The sequence below is a fragment of the Ptychodera flava genome, chromosome 12 (genome assembly GCF_041260155.1).
Source record: "Ptychodera flava strain L36383 chromosome 12, AS_Pfla_20210202, whole genome shotgun sequence".
Lineage (NCBI taxonomy): Eukaryota > Metazoa > Hemichordata > Enteropneusta > Ptychoderidae > Ptychodera > Ptychodera flava.
In genome coordinates this window covers 43,283,912-43,297,935 of record NC_091939.1, presented here as the reverse complement: position 1 = coordinate 43,297,935, position 14,024 = coordinate 43,283,912, and the positions used below count along the sequence as shown (strand labels likewise).

Here is a 14,024-nt window from a genome sequence, read left to right as displayed (position 1 = left end):
AGAGTCAAAGCTATCTCTGTCACTGCTGGTATGCAGTGACAGAGATACTGCCCTTGGTAGTAGAAGGGCAGTAGCTGTATTAACTTTGATAATTTTGACTATATTTTTGTTCAGATTGTACATCTGCTTTCTTGTTCTACTCCATACAGCATGTTGAACTGTCAAATATTCCACATGCCAACACAGCCATTGCTCTGTTACTATGCCCACCTTTTGTATGTGTTCTGTGTATTTGCATTATTGATAAGACTTTCAGTCTGGACTCTAATTCGATTATAACGAATCTTTATATATACAGGCTTTGTTGACAGACTCAATATTGTGTGTTTCAGCATGCTGTTGGGAGACAGCAAAAATCTATATTTGATGTATTGCATAGAAATATTGAAAAAAATTATAAAGTTGCAGTTGCTGCCCTGTTACTATGCCCACCTTTTTTACGAAAAATCAATGGCATTCATACATTTTATATTTTTTCGAGATAAAAGTCATGAAATACAAAAAAAAGTTCTAGATTTTGTTTAATCATTACTAACATTAGAACTATTGGATGACATATGTTATTCATTTTTAATTGAATTACCTACCATAAACCTTTGCATTGGACAGGTAAAAATAAAAGTGAACCAAAATATTTTCAGGTCCTCAGCTTCACTTATATAAAAGCAAAACTTTCAAGTTCCCCCTCTACTACTCCAAGCTCTAGGAGACACAAAAATTCATCATTTTAGTTCTTTGAAAATCAAAAATTGTATTTTTCCACAGGCAGTAAAAACACAAGGATGGTGGCCATTTTGATTTTTAAATATTGATAGTTGGGTAATTTATTTTTCTAGCCCCAACCTATGCAAGGTGACCCCTGACTATATTTTTTTATTTGGTAAGAGTGACGTTAAAGGTTTAATAAAGAAAAGTTTGAGCAAAAGTTTAAGTCTCTCACTTTTGAGGCAGAAAACAACCTCATATAGCATTTTACCAGAACTCAAACTTGTCTGATTGTGTTGGCATCATATTTTCTGTGATTTGCAATGCTTGCAATAAAGCAAAATGCAAAAAGCCTGATTTGAGCTTTTCAAATATGAAGATACAAGATCAGTATTTTCGTAAAATTCTATAAATTTCCATTGCTTGGATCAATAGTACGGTACATTGTAGTAACGTCGTGTGTTGATATTTGCCTTTTGCTATCTACTCCTTGGTATAAATGGATGATGTCAACATTTGGGACCTTGAAGATCATCTGAGACAGTTACATGCCAGTCACTGAACTCTCATAGAATGCTCATTGATGCACTCTTTGAAATGCTGTAATCGGTGTTGATGATCAACGCATGTCAGCTTTGTCAAACAGCAAAAAGGGCTCATGAGAGAAAAATGTCACTCATTTTAAATGAGAATTTCATTATCTTTAATAAGCAGTAAAGCCTAAAAATTGATTCTCAATATTTCAGTTGAAACATAAAAAGTTCCATAATCACACACCCTTTAATGTCAAGTAAATTGTTTGCATCTGAAAACTTATGCATTTATTTGTTGCTGTGCACCATACACATCACCATTGGTAGTTTTTCCTTTGATGACACTGTGAAATAGCCATGTTTACAGACGTAAATATACAGCAACAGCGAGCGATTGTCTCAATTCTCTTACAAAAGACAGGAAGACTCACAAGACAGAAACACTACATCATATTTTTTCACACCATCATTTCAAAATGCGACAGAGTTAAGGTGTGATCCCTCTTAAAAATTATCATTCTTGTGCCAATCTCATCTCATAGAGATGAGATTGGCAGATCTAGCTGGCATATTGTAAAAAAGTTTTTGAGCTGTATAATGTTGATCATGTAACGCATTTTGTTTAATTCTTGATCAGCCTCTTACTCCTTGATTTGAAGGATATGGTGGTACACAATTTATGAGAAAAAAAATTCTGAATTTAAACTAAATTCTTGTCATGGGGGAAATAGCCTAGAGCACCAGACTAGCATCAGTTAAGTTTTAACATGTGCTGTGAGCCATTGAAATGTGATGAGTGTAAAACTTTTTTACAGTCGTTGAAGAAATACAAAGTCTTCTTAATATCAAGTTCCTTGAAAAAACTAAGAACTTTCAGTCGAATTTACATACAAACACAGATAATAACCTCATTACAATTACAGAATAATGGTTTCAAATTGTGCTCAAATACTGTTGCATATAAGCTGTATAAATTACATTTAGTACAACAATGATGCATCTTTGAAAAAGTTCATTGAATTTGATCATTAAGATATCAAGTAAAATCTACAAGCCCATGATCATATTAACAGACGCTTAATAATGTTCCATTTAATCTGTTCACTCCGGTTCCCTGTGTAAAGGTTAATAACCACTTTAATAATAATGGATTTGGGTCAAAACATGGTGGTGAAAGTGTTAAAAGATTTTTGTATATTGTTATACAGTGGAAATTACTGTAATTTTTAACATAGGAAACAACTGGTAATATTTTCAACCTGACTGAAAGACGAATCTGTAAAATGCCACATGATAGGATATTCATTCCATTACATACTCATATTAAAAGTTCAAATAAAGTAAAAATTCCTTATGAATATTTCGTAGAATAAAAATACTTATATTACAACTGTTATTGTACTAGAGTCTATAGAGTAACCATTAAAATATCTCTTGCAAGCAGTGTTCTGATACACACCTTGCCAAAGTAATGACTCTCCATATTTCAAAATTCGATATATTTGAAAATTATTGACACAACAAGTTGTCATTGATCATTATGTAAATTTATTTCATTTGCTGCTTAAAAGGACAAAGTCGGCCATTTTTCATGAATTTTGTTTGATGCAAGATACTACTTATATTGTTTGACATGTTGAAAGATACTGAATGAATGGGTGACCATGAATATATTCTAAACCGGTTTTAGACAAATTAAATGAAACCATGGCGAAAATGAATTAATGGTCATGACCATTAATTTATTTTCGCCATGGTTTCATATATCGTGTCTTAAACCGGGGTGGCAGTGCGTGTCATATGTCTGAATTCTGTATTTTTTTATCAAGCAGTGTAAAAGTTAGATCACTTTATCCTGAAAATGCCCAATGTAGTTTATATATCTAGACAGAAACCCTGTGATATTATGGATAGTTGTTAATGTAGTGAATGAGATAAAATTAAGGAGATGTTAAATTGTCAAAAATATCTTTGCCAGCCATGCAGTATTACAACTGATTTAAAAATGTAAAATTCTAATCAAAATATTTTGAAGTGAAAAAATCAACAGAGTTGATAGGGATAAAAGTTGTAACATTCCTTAACTTAATACCAGCCCTTTCAAAATGTTTCAAACTTGTCAAATTTGATAACACCACCAACATCTAGGTTTAATGTTAAAAAAATGATTTGTAACAAATTGAGCACAGTTTCATTTTCTCACTGTGTGTTCCTCACTTTCAAATATCTGACTGTCCTATGATGATTATTTTTATGTTTTTGTATTCTGTATATCATTACCTTAGGGATCGGCTGATTAATGTACAAATAATTTACATTTCAAACAAGCCCTCTATAAACATTTTGCTAATACGGAAGCCATTCATCACAAGCTCTAATTAGATTTTGATATTCAATAAAACAGTGCATTGCCAACAATAATGTTTGACAATAGCCTATCATTATAGTTTCAATGGAATTAGTTACTTTTGTGCCATCCATAACACTGTATATAATTATCATTTCATAATCTCATTCAGTATTAGGCAGGAAGGACAATAGTCCATTAAATAGTCATGCAGAATGTACACACCTCTATGCCACAAAAACAGAGTTGCAAAGTTTATCATTGACAGTTCATTGGCATCCTATCAAGTAAAAGATTGATTTCCGTCTCTTCTTACATTAATTTGTACTCAGTTCTGTGTATATCCACATTTAAAATTTCGTAGATACTGCAACTCTTTTTTCTGAAATGAGAATGAAGTGACTGCAGAAGCAATGAACTACACATTTGACTGAAGTAACAGTGAATTCTGACATTGAAATCTGGTGAACTGTGACACTGGGGTCAGGTGCCTTGACCTGCAGTTACATATGCCTCCCATACATGTAGCACTGTGGATAACCATGTGTACAGTCAGTGGGCATCCCACATATCAGCAATCTCATCCATTGAATACTTCACAGATGATATTGATCCTGGCAACTGTACAGCACAGGGCTCTGTCTTATCGGCTCCTGACCTCATCTCTTCCAGATATGCATCAAATAGTTTCTCCGTAAATTTCAAGCGGAAATCCTCAGCAAGTTTCTTGATTGTACCAAATTTTTCCTCAGTTTGGACTGTGATCTGCAAGGTACAAGCCAACTGCAGTAGTTCTGCAAAATCACTTTCTGTAACACCGTAAACTTCAAACATCCTGTGATCCGCACGAGCTGACTTCTGTATGATCACACTTGTGTCCTGTGACTGTTCATCTCCAAGAGTTACTGCCTGCTTTCCTGTTAATATTGAAAAAAGGAACAAAAAACATGAGGCTATTTATTATGAAAATTCTAGCTTAGGGGCCATAAACAGGGGAAGAAACTGGGGCAAGCATTGTAGTTTCTCCTGCTTCTTCCATGTATTCCTAGGTAGTTATGGTCTTGTCAATTTTACATCAATTTTTTTTTGGCAATTATTTTTTTCTTCACATATAGAGATATTAAGCTATATGCCTTTTGCAAGAAAAGTTGCTGCAGATTCAAAAGATGCTGGGCACACCATTTCATAAAACCAATGTCATTTGCAACGTACAGGTCCAACGCCTTTTCTCTGAAGCCAAATTAGGGAGATGTTGCTGAAACAATTTACAATTATTCACACAACTATGCTTTCAACTTTTCAGATCAGAGCAGCAGAAGAAGTCAGTTTGATCCTACTGACACAAGATGACATAAACTGAAATGATGATTATTTCATTTCATACTGGTTTAAGCAGTGACAAATTGAACATGGATATCAAAGTTTAACAGTTGAGAAGTGATGTAGCAGTCATTTTATGAATGATTTATTTATTGTTTGTATGTTTTGGATAGCTCTCAATTTTATCATGACATTGGGCAATTTATGATTTTCACAGCAATGATGTGTAACACCACACTTACCTTGGATTATAAGCTGTTCAAATACAGAACTTGCTGCTGTCAACATGGCACCAAGACAATGAAAAACCCTCTTGCCAATTCTCAGCTTTGTATCACAGAGCAGCTCTTCTTGTTGTAATGCATAGAGTCCATGCAGAGTCTGAAGGCAGTGTTTTCTATCAGTGAATGGTTGGCCATCACCATCACCAGCAATTGGCATTTCGGTCTCACATTCTGTGGTGAAGAAATATCACGAATCAGCTATGCAGTATTTATAAAATATAGTGCTCTCCCCGTAGCCACCACTCTATAATTATTGGTAAACAGTAGAAACTCATTACCATAACAATTACGATTATTGTTACGCAAATTAGCCACCACTCTACCAGAAAATCCTAGGGAAAACATTGAAATAACTCAAAATCACTCACAGAAAATTCAGCATATTGCTAAGCACACCAGTAGTACCCCATGAACATGATAAAAACCACTTAACTCACACAACCCACATTTTACCTATCCTACAGCTGTAATGACATTGAGATTGAATTATTTACTGCATGTGGAGCTCAGATGAACAGACATTTTGCATCCTATATAACACAGTAAAACTTTCAGATTTCTAACTTTTTCAGTAAATTAAGGAATTTCTTGACATCTCCTCAAGTAGTCCAGTACCAATAAGTGTAATCATAGCTACATGTACACTATTTTGGACCATGCAGACAGCTACTTTACATTTGCAATTGTTGAATCTTACTGAATGCCATTAAAAGGAAATTAGAACTTACTTTTGATAATATCTTTATTTTTGTTCACAAAAACATGCATTTGCTCCCAAAAGTATGGTAAAATAAACAGCATCAGAGTTTGAGCATGAGGTATCGAGTATAATTTACAATGTCACCATTGATAAATGAATAATAGTTGGGACTTCAGGTGACAACAACACTGGCAGTGTTCTCCCCAGAGCTATTATAGAGTGGTGGCCGCCACTCTATAATTTTTGGTAAACAATAGAAACTCATTACCATAACAATTACATTTATTATTATGCAAATTAGCCGCCACTCTATCAGAAAATCCCGGGGAGATCACTGACTGGTGACTATGGCTGTGTTGATATGTTTAAGAATGAACATTTTGACATGGGATGGAGATCAAGAATCTATGTACACAAACTGCTCAAAATAATGGACAATACGTGAAACGTTATGACTACATGGGGATTTAACTGTAAGCACTGCACATGAGTAGGTTTTTCCTGTTTTTCCACACTACTCACTACTACCAGGCCGACACAGGGCTGAAACCACTCACCTCTATTTGCATGAATCAGGTGTTTGGATACCTTCAATGTACACAGAGCTTGACAGTCTTCATTAACCAAGTCAGGACACTTCTGCCACTTGTTTTGCTGCATGTCGTAACGAAAGACAACTCTACCTACGATGTAATCACCATTTAGAAAATGTCCATATATGACATATAGCTGCCCATTTAAAATGGTGCATTTGTATCCAGCTATGGTTCCATTTGATCCGATTGGACTTTGTATTTGCTGATTGATGTGATCAAGAACAATCCATGAGTCTGCCTTGGGGTCATATCGTTCCATCCTCCATAAGTTTCTGTTTCGGCCGGACTGTAATCCACCAAGAGCATACAGATAATTGCCCATGGTCACAATGTTATGCCACGATCTGTGGATGACTGATGAAGATTTCTGCAACCACTGTTTTGTGTCTGGATTGTAGCAGTAGACTTTGTTTGAACTGGAGTACAGGGAACCTGCATGACCGCCGTTGATGTATATCTTTCCATCAAATTCAGCACCACCCATTGCGTACATTGGCTCTAGAAGTCGCTCACTTGCAGCCCAGACATTCAGCTTGGGGTCATACCTCTCAACATCTCTCATACCATACTTGCTGCTTGTGTTCCGCCCACACACAGCATACAGGTAACCTTTACATGCCAGGAGACAGAAATCTGTTCTTTTGGTTCGCATTGGCGCCATCACCATCCACTGGTTGTTTCGTGGGTCATAGCGGTACACTGTATCAACGGCAAAGGAAGTGCCACTGCGATCAACGTCCAAGGATTGATGGACCTCACCACCAGCCAAGTATAGAACATTATTGAAGACTGCAACACTGAAAGCTAGTTGATTGGCTGGTAGTCTGCTTAGCTTCTGCCACTGATTATTTTCACCATCTAGATAATACATGTGACTTTGATGATTGAGGTTCAGTCCCTCTATCGCTATGACAACATCCTCACTTCCTTCATTAGTCTCCTGATGATCAATTGCTGTGTGGTGACTTTTCAAAGCATCCACAATCAAGGATCTGAGTGATGACCTCTCAGTCATGTAGGGAACTTGTTGAACCACATCAACCAGACGTGAAGTCTCCATGTGAGTTAACTTGACGTAGGACATCAGTTCTTCTGCTTTGTTTACATGATTCTCATCTTGCCTGATCCATTCAACGATGATCTTGAACACATCTTCAGGACTGTAGAAGGCCATTCTGGGCTGTGTCAGTATACATGTCAACCCTTCATATGAAATATCTACCAAGCTGCTACTCTGATCTTTTGCCAGGGACATAAACATATCCATAATTTTGGAATTCTGTAATAGTTCTCTTTGTAGGCTGTACACCATTGCAATGTTGAAACTCTCCGCAAAGGTTTCAACACTAGTAAATTCCTGTAGGTACCTGATGCATAATTTCTGAACACAAAGCATCTGGAAGTGACTTGCAGCATCAAGGACGCTGATGACATTCTCATGGGTTAATATGAGGGTCCCAGTGTACACATAGTGCAAAATACATGTGAGGGCATCGGCTGTAATGTCAACAAGTTCAACTTTCTGTTGGTGAAAGGTACTTTCTCTCAGTCCCCCAGTGAACATGGCCTTGAAGTAGTCACTGCACGCAGACAGCAGAGCTTTGCTGCTTGAAAAGGAGATACCATCAGCAATAAGGACGACATCAGTGAAACAGGACTCACAATATTTGCCAATTTTTTCCAGAGTGTCAACGGCCAATTCCTTCTGTATAGCTTCAACTGTTATGGATTGTCGGTCTTCTGTTTTGTTGGCATCCGACTCAGTCTCATATTCACGAAATTCTAAACGGCATTGCGGAGGCTCTTGATTCTTAATGCATCTAAGTGGACCAAGAAAACCTGAAAGAATGAAGATACATTCAAAAGATAAACTATGTATAAGACTCATTGTCTATGAAAGGAGTTTGTATTTTCATGTATTCTCATGTGTCTCCTGCAGCTTTTAATCAAAGGCTGTAAGTTATTTTTTAAATCTACGAAATCTAGTTTCATAATGATATGCTATGATAAACCTGGTTATTATGCAAAGTGTGTGTCGACACATGAAGGCCAGTAAATGTTAGTGTTTGTCAGCCATTTTTTCCTAGGTGTATAATTCTGGATTAATAAATCCATCCTGGCTATCCTATCTACCTAAATCAACTGATCCTACTGACTAATTTGATATGTGGTTTACTTTGGACAAACAAATCTGCAATGTTTGCAAAACTAGCTGAATTTCAGTTTCAAAGTCAAGCCAAGCAAAATGGATGCATAGTGTTGGACCTTTGGACAACTGGACAACTTAAAGGGAGACAGTCATTGGAACTCTGCTCAAAGGTTGCCTGGGACCCCCACGACTGATATAAACACTGTATCTATCATACGTTGGCGATTGATAAAAGTTAAAACATATTTGTCAACAGTAAATATTGTAAAATTCAAATTTGCTGTTATGTTGACTTGATGCATCTAGATATCATGTATGAAATATCGGTACATTGTTTGTAAACAAGAAAGTCGCACACATGCAGTTCCAACGACTGCCTCCCTTTACTATAAACAACTCCTGCATGGCATTTAGCTGGAGAGCAGCAGAATAAACTACTAGGTACATTCCCAATCCCAGGTAGGGAGATGCTAAACACACAATGAACCCGGTAGTATGAATTGACAGCCAAAGACAGTATACCTACAGTAGACCTGATTTTAGACGAATGTCCTTATTTCCATATATTTGCATGTAATATGCATGCATACACAAACACTACCCATTATCATCACAGGACAAACTGTAGGATGAGAAGAACCACGAGGATACATTTAATTTCAACAAATTAACAAACATGCACACTTTATGTTCCCCTTGTTCTTATCACAGTGCAATATTTCTGTGAAAAACACAAAGTGAATGAGTGCAGCTAGAAATGTTAGACCCAATTTTAGACCATAAAATTGTATAGCACATTATAGTTATGAAAAGTTACCCTCCCTACTCTACACTTTAATACTTGTAGAATTTGTAAATATTATAAATCAAGGTATGTATGAAAAGCTAATCAATTTTACAATAATTTTTTTTCACTTTTAAGAAATAAATGAAATTTTCAGCAAATTTACTTTCTTCAATGTATGCAGATGTACCAGTATCTAAAGATTAAAAAATTCCAAGCACCTTCTGGAAAGAATAAAAACAATATATATATAGTTTGCTGGTATTTTTGGTAATACTTACCATTGAGTTGTTTTTGGCTAGCCTTCACATCTGGTAAGTCTTTTGGAAGTTTACTGGCACAAAGTTGGCTTCCTGGTAGGAAACGCTGTTCCCAAGACGTGAGTTGCATATTCCATGGTTCTGACTTGACACCACATTGATATGTAAATAAGTGACCAAACTTTGGGGTCAAACAACCTGGTGCTGGTGGAGTGTCCCCACCACCGATGATATAAATGGTGTTGCTAACAGACGTCACTGACAGCCATTCAATTTTGGTTGGGAAAGCAGAATCAGCCAACATATCCCAGGTATCATGATATGGATCATAACGCTCCATATTTCTTTCAGTTAGACCTAATCCTCCAACAAGAACTATTTGATTTCCAGGCAGATGGCAAATCCCATGCCCGGCACGACCAACTGGGAGAGGTGATCTACCCTCCCAGCTTACTCCTGATGTTACTTCAAGGCATAGATTTGTAGTGCATCCCTGTAGGTACATCCCCCTTGAAATATCTGAGAGTCGTTGTGTGGGCAAGGTAAATGAATTCTGGACACCACCCATGACATAGATCCTGTTATCAAGGGTAGTTGCAGCATGACAACACAGATCAAATGGTAAACTGATGCCTAATGACCATGAGTTGTTCAATGGATCATAAATCTCTACCGAGCTTGTAAGACGGGAAATATGATTATTTTCATCTTTATAAGTTGATGTTAGTCCACCAATTGCATACAAACAGTTATTTACAGCAACCAGAGAAAAGAAAGCTCTGTCTTCCAACATGGGAGATATCACTTGCCATTGTTTTCTAAGGATGTCATACCTGAACACTTCATTTGAAACAGGTTGATTCTTGGAATCTATATCAAATGTACAACCTCCGGCAATAAAGAGGAAACCGTTTAGTACAATGCAACTGTGGCCGCAGCGAGATTTAATTGCACTCTGGGTAGAAATTGTAGATGTCTGCACATTAAAACTACGGATCACATTGTGTGTTCTAGTCCCTCCTTCATACAACGTACTAAATCCACCATAGATTAAGATAATATCATCTTCTTCTCCACTGCTTTTAACTTTGTTTGTGGTTGCTACAGCATGTCGCCATGGCAACATGTGATAATTCAGAGCATCCAACAACTGGGGAAAATGATTGACAAGTTTTCTACACTGAGCAAGGACTATAATATCATCCACTTGAGTTTGGGTGAAGTCAAGTTGATTCAAGCAATTGTGAATTGCTAACTGTTCATTCTGAGTATCTGTTTCCTCTGATGTTTTCAACCACTCTACAACTGCATATAATTCCTTTTCTTCTGTTAAACCAAAGCTTTGAAATATTCTTTTTAGGTTTGCAATGTCTGGAGACATTCCGTCATGTGCTTCCCCACAGCTGCCATGTTTGTCATTAGAGTGCTGATCATTGTTTGCCAAGATTTCAGCCAACTTTTCTTGAGCCTTGTCTTCATCCATTTTTCTGAAAACAAAAGTTACAGTATGTCAACTTTTACATCAACTGTAAACATGGATTCTTACCATAGGGTGTTAGGATATTTGGAGAGTTTTTGTGATACTGTGTTGTTGTCCATTGCTTTAACAATATATACACCTGAACAAGAGCATCTAACACACTATTGTAAAAATGGCCCTTATGAAATAAGAAATATGTCAGCTTCAATTGATGATATATGTGATGAGCCTAAAAGAATATCCATTTTATTTACAGTATTTTGCCAACACAAGTAGAATAAATTGCATGAACTTTTATTGTGTTAGACTAGAAGAACCATTGGGGGATAACGAACTCAACCTATGGCTGTGCACACAGAGTTTCTGCATTGATTTGCATTTATATCGGTAGTTGAAATTTAGCGGGACCAAAATCACCTCATGGCATAATTTCTTTTCATCTGAAGTATTATTGTGTTTATAACAATACCTGCATGGGTGCCATGCCATTCTAAAGACTAGGCCAATAAAATTCAGCAGTGTAATCCGTGTATACAAGTGTAAGGCTATATTGCAAGGCTGAATACTGGGAACAGAAGGATGTACATTGTATGTGGAATTACCGTATATTAAGTACTGTTATTAATTAAGAAGAAACAAGAGGAAACCTGTCTCTTGCTTTTCAATATTTGCTATTAATTAAGCCCATGACAATAAATCGAAAGGGCTCTTACCAATAAGTCACCCATCTACAATGTAATGGCCACCTGGGACAGAGAAAATTCTTACATGGAGTCGTATATGGTATATTACAGGCTGGTGCCCATAAGCACTGTGCAAAAAGACCAGCAGATCAGGCATCTTACAAGCAGACTAGACCTCAAAGACTACAGTTATTACTGCTGAGTAGTATTTCTCCTGTGGGCAAAACTGAAGATTAGTGGATACAAAGAAATTTTGTTTAAATTGTTAGTACCATACAGTATACTCATACTATCATTACTCATCAGAGCACCCTTAGAAAAACCTTTCAGTTGGCAACCAAAGGTGTGTCTACTAATCTTCAGTCATCCCCTTCTATGCTGTATGGTTACTTTGATGTAACTCAGGTAAACATTTGTCATCACTGGGTGCTGTTTGTTGTGAGTTCGAATCTGATCAAAATTCCGAAATTCTACTGTATTTTCTACCCTGGATTGTTGGACAGAAATTTCCCCAAGGCTGTCTTTCACAAAGTGATGTATTTATTGCTCTCTGATCATGGTCCCTCAGATAGAGGGACTGTGCTCTGATAATGTTTGTGTATGATGTGTGATAGCGAGTAGGTGAGTGTGAATGCTTCATGAACTCTAACGCGTGTGGGGGGGTCACAGTCAGAATAATTGTAACAACTAATAGCTCTGTTATTGAACCACTCTTTTTCTAAGGGTGGGGATTTGGCTGAGCGGTTTTGATTGTGATGTCTTTGTTAGGTGACTGGGTGCTGTGTAAGTTAGAATCTGATTGAAAATCTACTGAATTTGCCGTTCATTACCGGTAGGATTGGAAGGTGCTATAGTGCCAGTCTCACTGTGGATTTCACAAATCATTTTTTCTGAGGATTATGCAAACCCTACAACTACCTTTGTAAATTTGTTGTAGTGATTGAATGTGCACGTGTCAGCAGGCAGTAATATAGTTACAATTCGTTACCATGTCGTGTCACCATGACATCATAGATAAGTTGATTGTTCTCCACCATGATTGAATTTTCATATTAAAGTGGCAACAGAGTGCATGGTACTAGACTTTGTCCGAGTGAAAGCGAAATCAACGTCGTCCACTTTGTATTGCTATGGAGCTACCAATATTGGTAGCTCCATAGTAATGCAAGGAGGTAGATACCTAAAGCCTCACTCTGCATGGCAGGGCTGTGTGTTACCGGCGTTATACAGTCTCCCACTGGAGGCCATATAATGCCGGTAACACACAGCCCTGCCATGTAGAGCTACCTCTGGCCATGGTATGGCAAAGATACTAGTATTCAGCTAGTGGTAGTGTTGCTTGAAAAGTTGGTCGCACTTGATACTTTCCCCGGTCAGGGGTAGCATGGAGGTAGAAGGAAAACATGAAGGTCGCACACACAGTCGCTTGTGCCATAGAATCGTCGACTATTTCTAGTACTTGTCAGGGCTTGCGTTTACGTGCACAGGCACCACCGTAGTTGAGAGCGCTTTTGGTGTAGTAAAAAGGGAAGCGTTATCAACTACGGTGGTGCCTGTGCTTACGTGTAGCCTGCACGGCGAAGGGCCTGTTTCTGTGTTACAGACACCATGGAGGTACAGAAAGGGTCTCGCTTGTACCTCTATGGTTACACTGAGGGACCTTCGCCGTGTAAACAACTATGCTAGCACATCTCTAAGTCCCGATCAAGATGTTCAGTTAGTTATTGAGCTTCTCCTCCAAGTTAAAAAGCATGTGCCTACCTAGCTGTAGTACAGTAGCTCGAGATTTTGCCTGGGTATTTGGGTCGGACGGCAAAACCAGAACCAGATTTTGGTTTTGCCGTCCGACCCAAATACCAGTACCCACGCAAAACCTTTAGCACCACAAGCTACTGTACTGCATCTAGTGCCTACCTGCCTACCACTCCAATGACCAACCTACCCGAGTGGCAGAGGCTACGGATTCGCAGCTAGTGCCTACCCTACTTCCAAAAACTCTCCGGAGAACGGCGTTCTACACCCTGATCACATAATTAAAACATCCGCTAACCTCGATCATCATGCTCTTCGGCAAGAAGGCGTACGTAATGTGTTTGTTCTCAGTGCAGAGACGATGACAAACTGTTTGCAGTGTCGTAGTTCACGGAACTTTATTGACATGGCTCTGTTTACTTCCGGTTTGC

At 37.7% G+C, this 14,024-nt stretch overlaps 1 protein-coding gene across 2 annotated transcripts; it reads right to left on the bottom strand.

Annotated features, from left to right (window-relative positions):
- Positions 1-1,381: 1,381 nt before the first annotated feature.
- LOC139145956 (uncharacterized) lies at positions 1,382-13,995 on the bottom strand. 2 transcript variants are annotated; one of them, XM_070717406.1, is made up of 5 exons: positions 13,892-13,995; positions 9,700-11,165; positions 6,447-8,324; positions 5,148-5,360; positions 1,382-4,502 (listed from the first exon to the last, which is right to left on the bottom strand). In XM_070717406.1, exons 2-5 carry the CDS (start codon positions 11,159-11,161, stop codon positions 4,138-4,140), a joined length of 3,918 nt encoding a protein of 1,305 aa, XP_070573507.1. In that variant the 5' UTR covers positions 11,162-11,165; positions 13,892-13,995; the 3' UTR covers positions 1,382-4,137. The 2 variants fall into 2 exon arrangements, with proteins under 2 accessions (XP_070573507.1, XP_070573508.1); XM_070717407.1 differs by having other exon boundaries at positions 13,784-13,964.
- Positions 13,996-14,024: the final 29 nt, after the last annotated feature.

Excerpts from the sequence above, each read along its gene's own strand:
- LOC139145956 (XM_070717406.1), bottom strand. The coding sequence starts at position 11,161 with ATGGATGAAGACAAGGCTCAAGAAAAGTTGGCTGAAATCTTGGCAAAC. Across the intron at positions 8,325-9,699 it reads TAGCCAAAAACAACTCAATG|GTTTTCTTGGTCCACTTAGA; the intron begins GTAAGTATTACC and ends TCATTCTTTCAG. Across the intron at positions 5,361-6,446 it reads CCTGATTCATGCAAATAGAG|AATGTGAGACCGAAATGCCA; the intron begins GTGAGTGGTTTC and ends TCTTCACCACAG.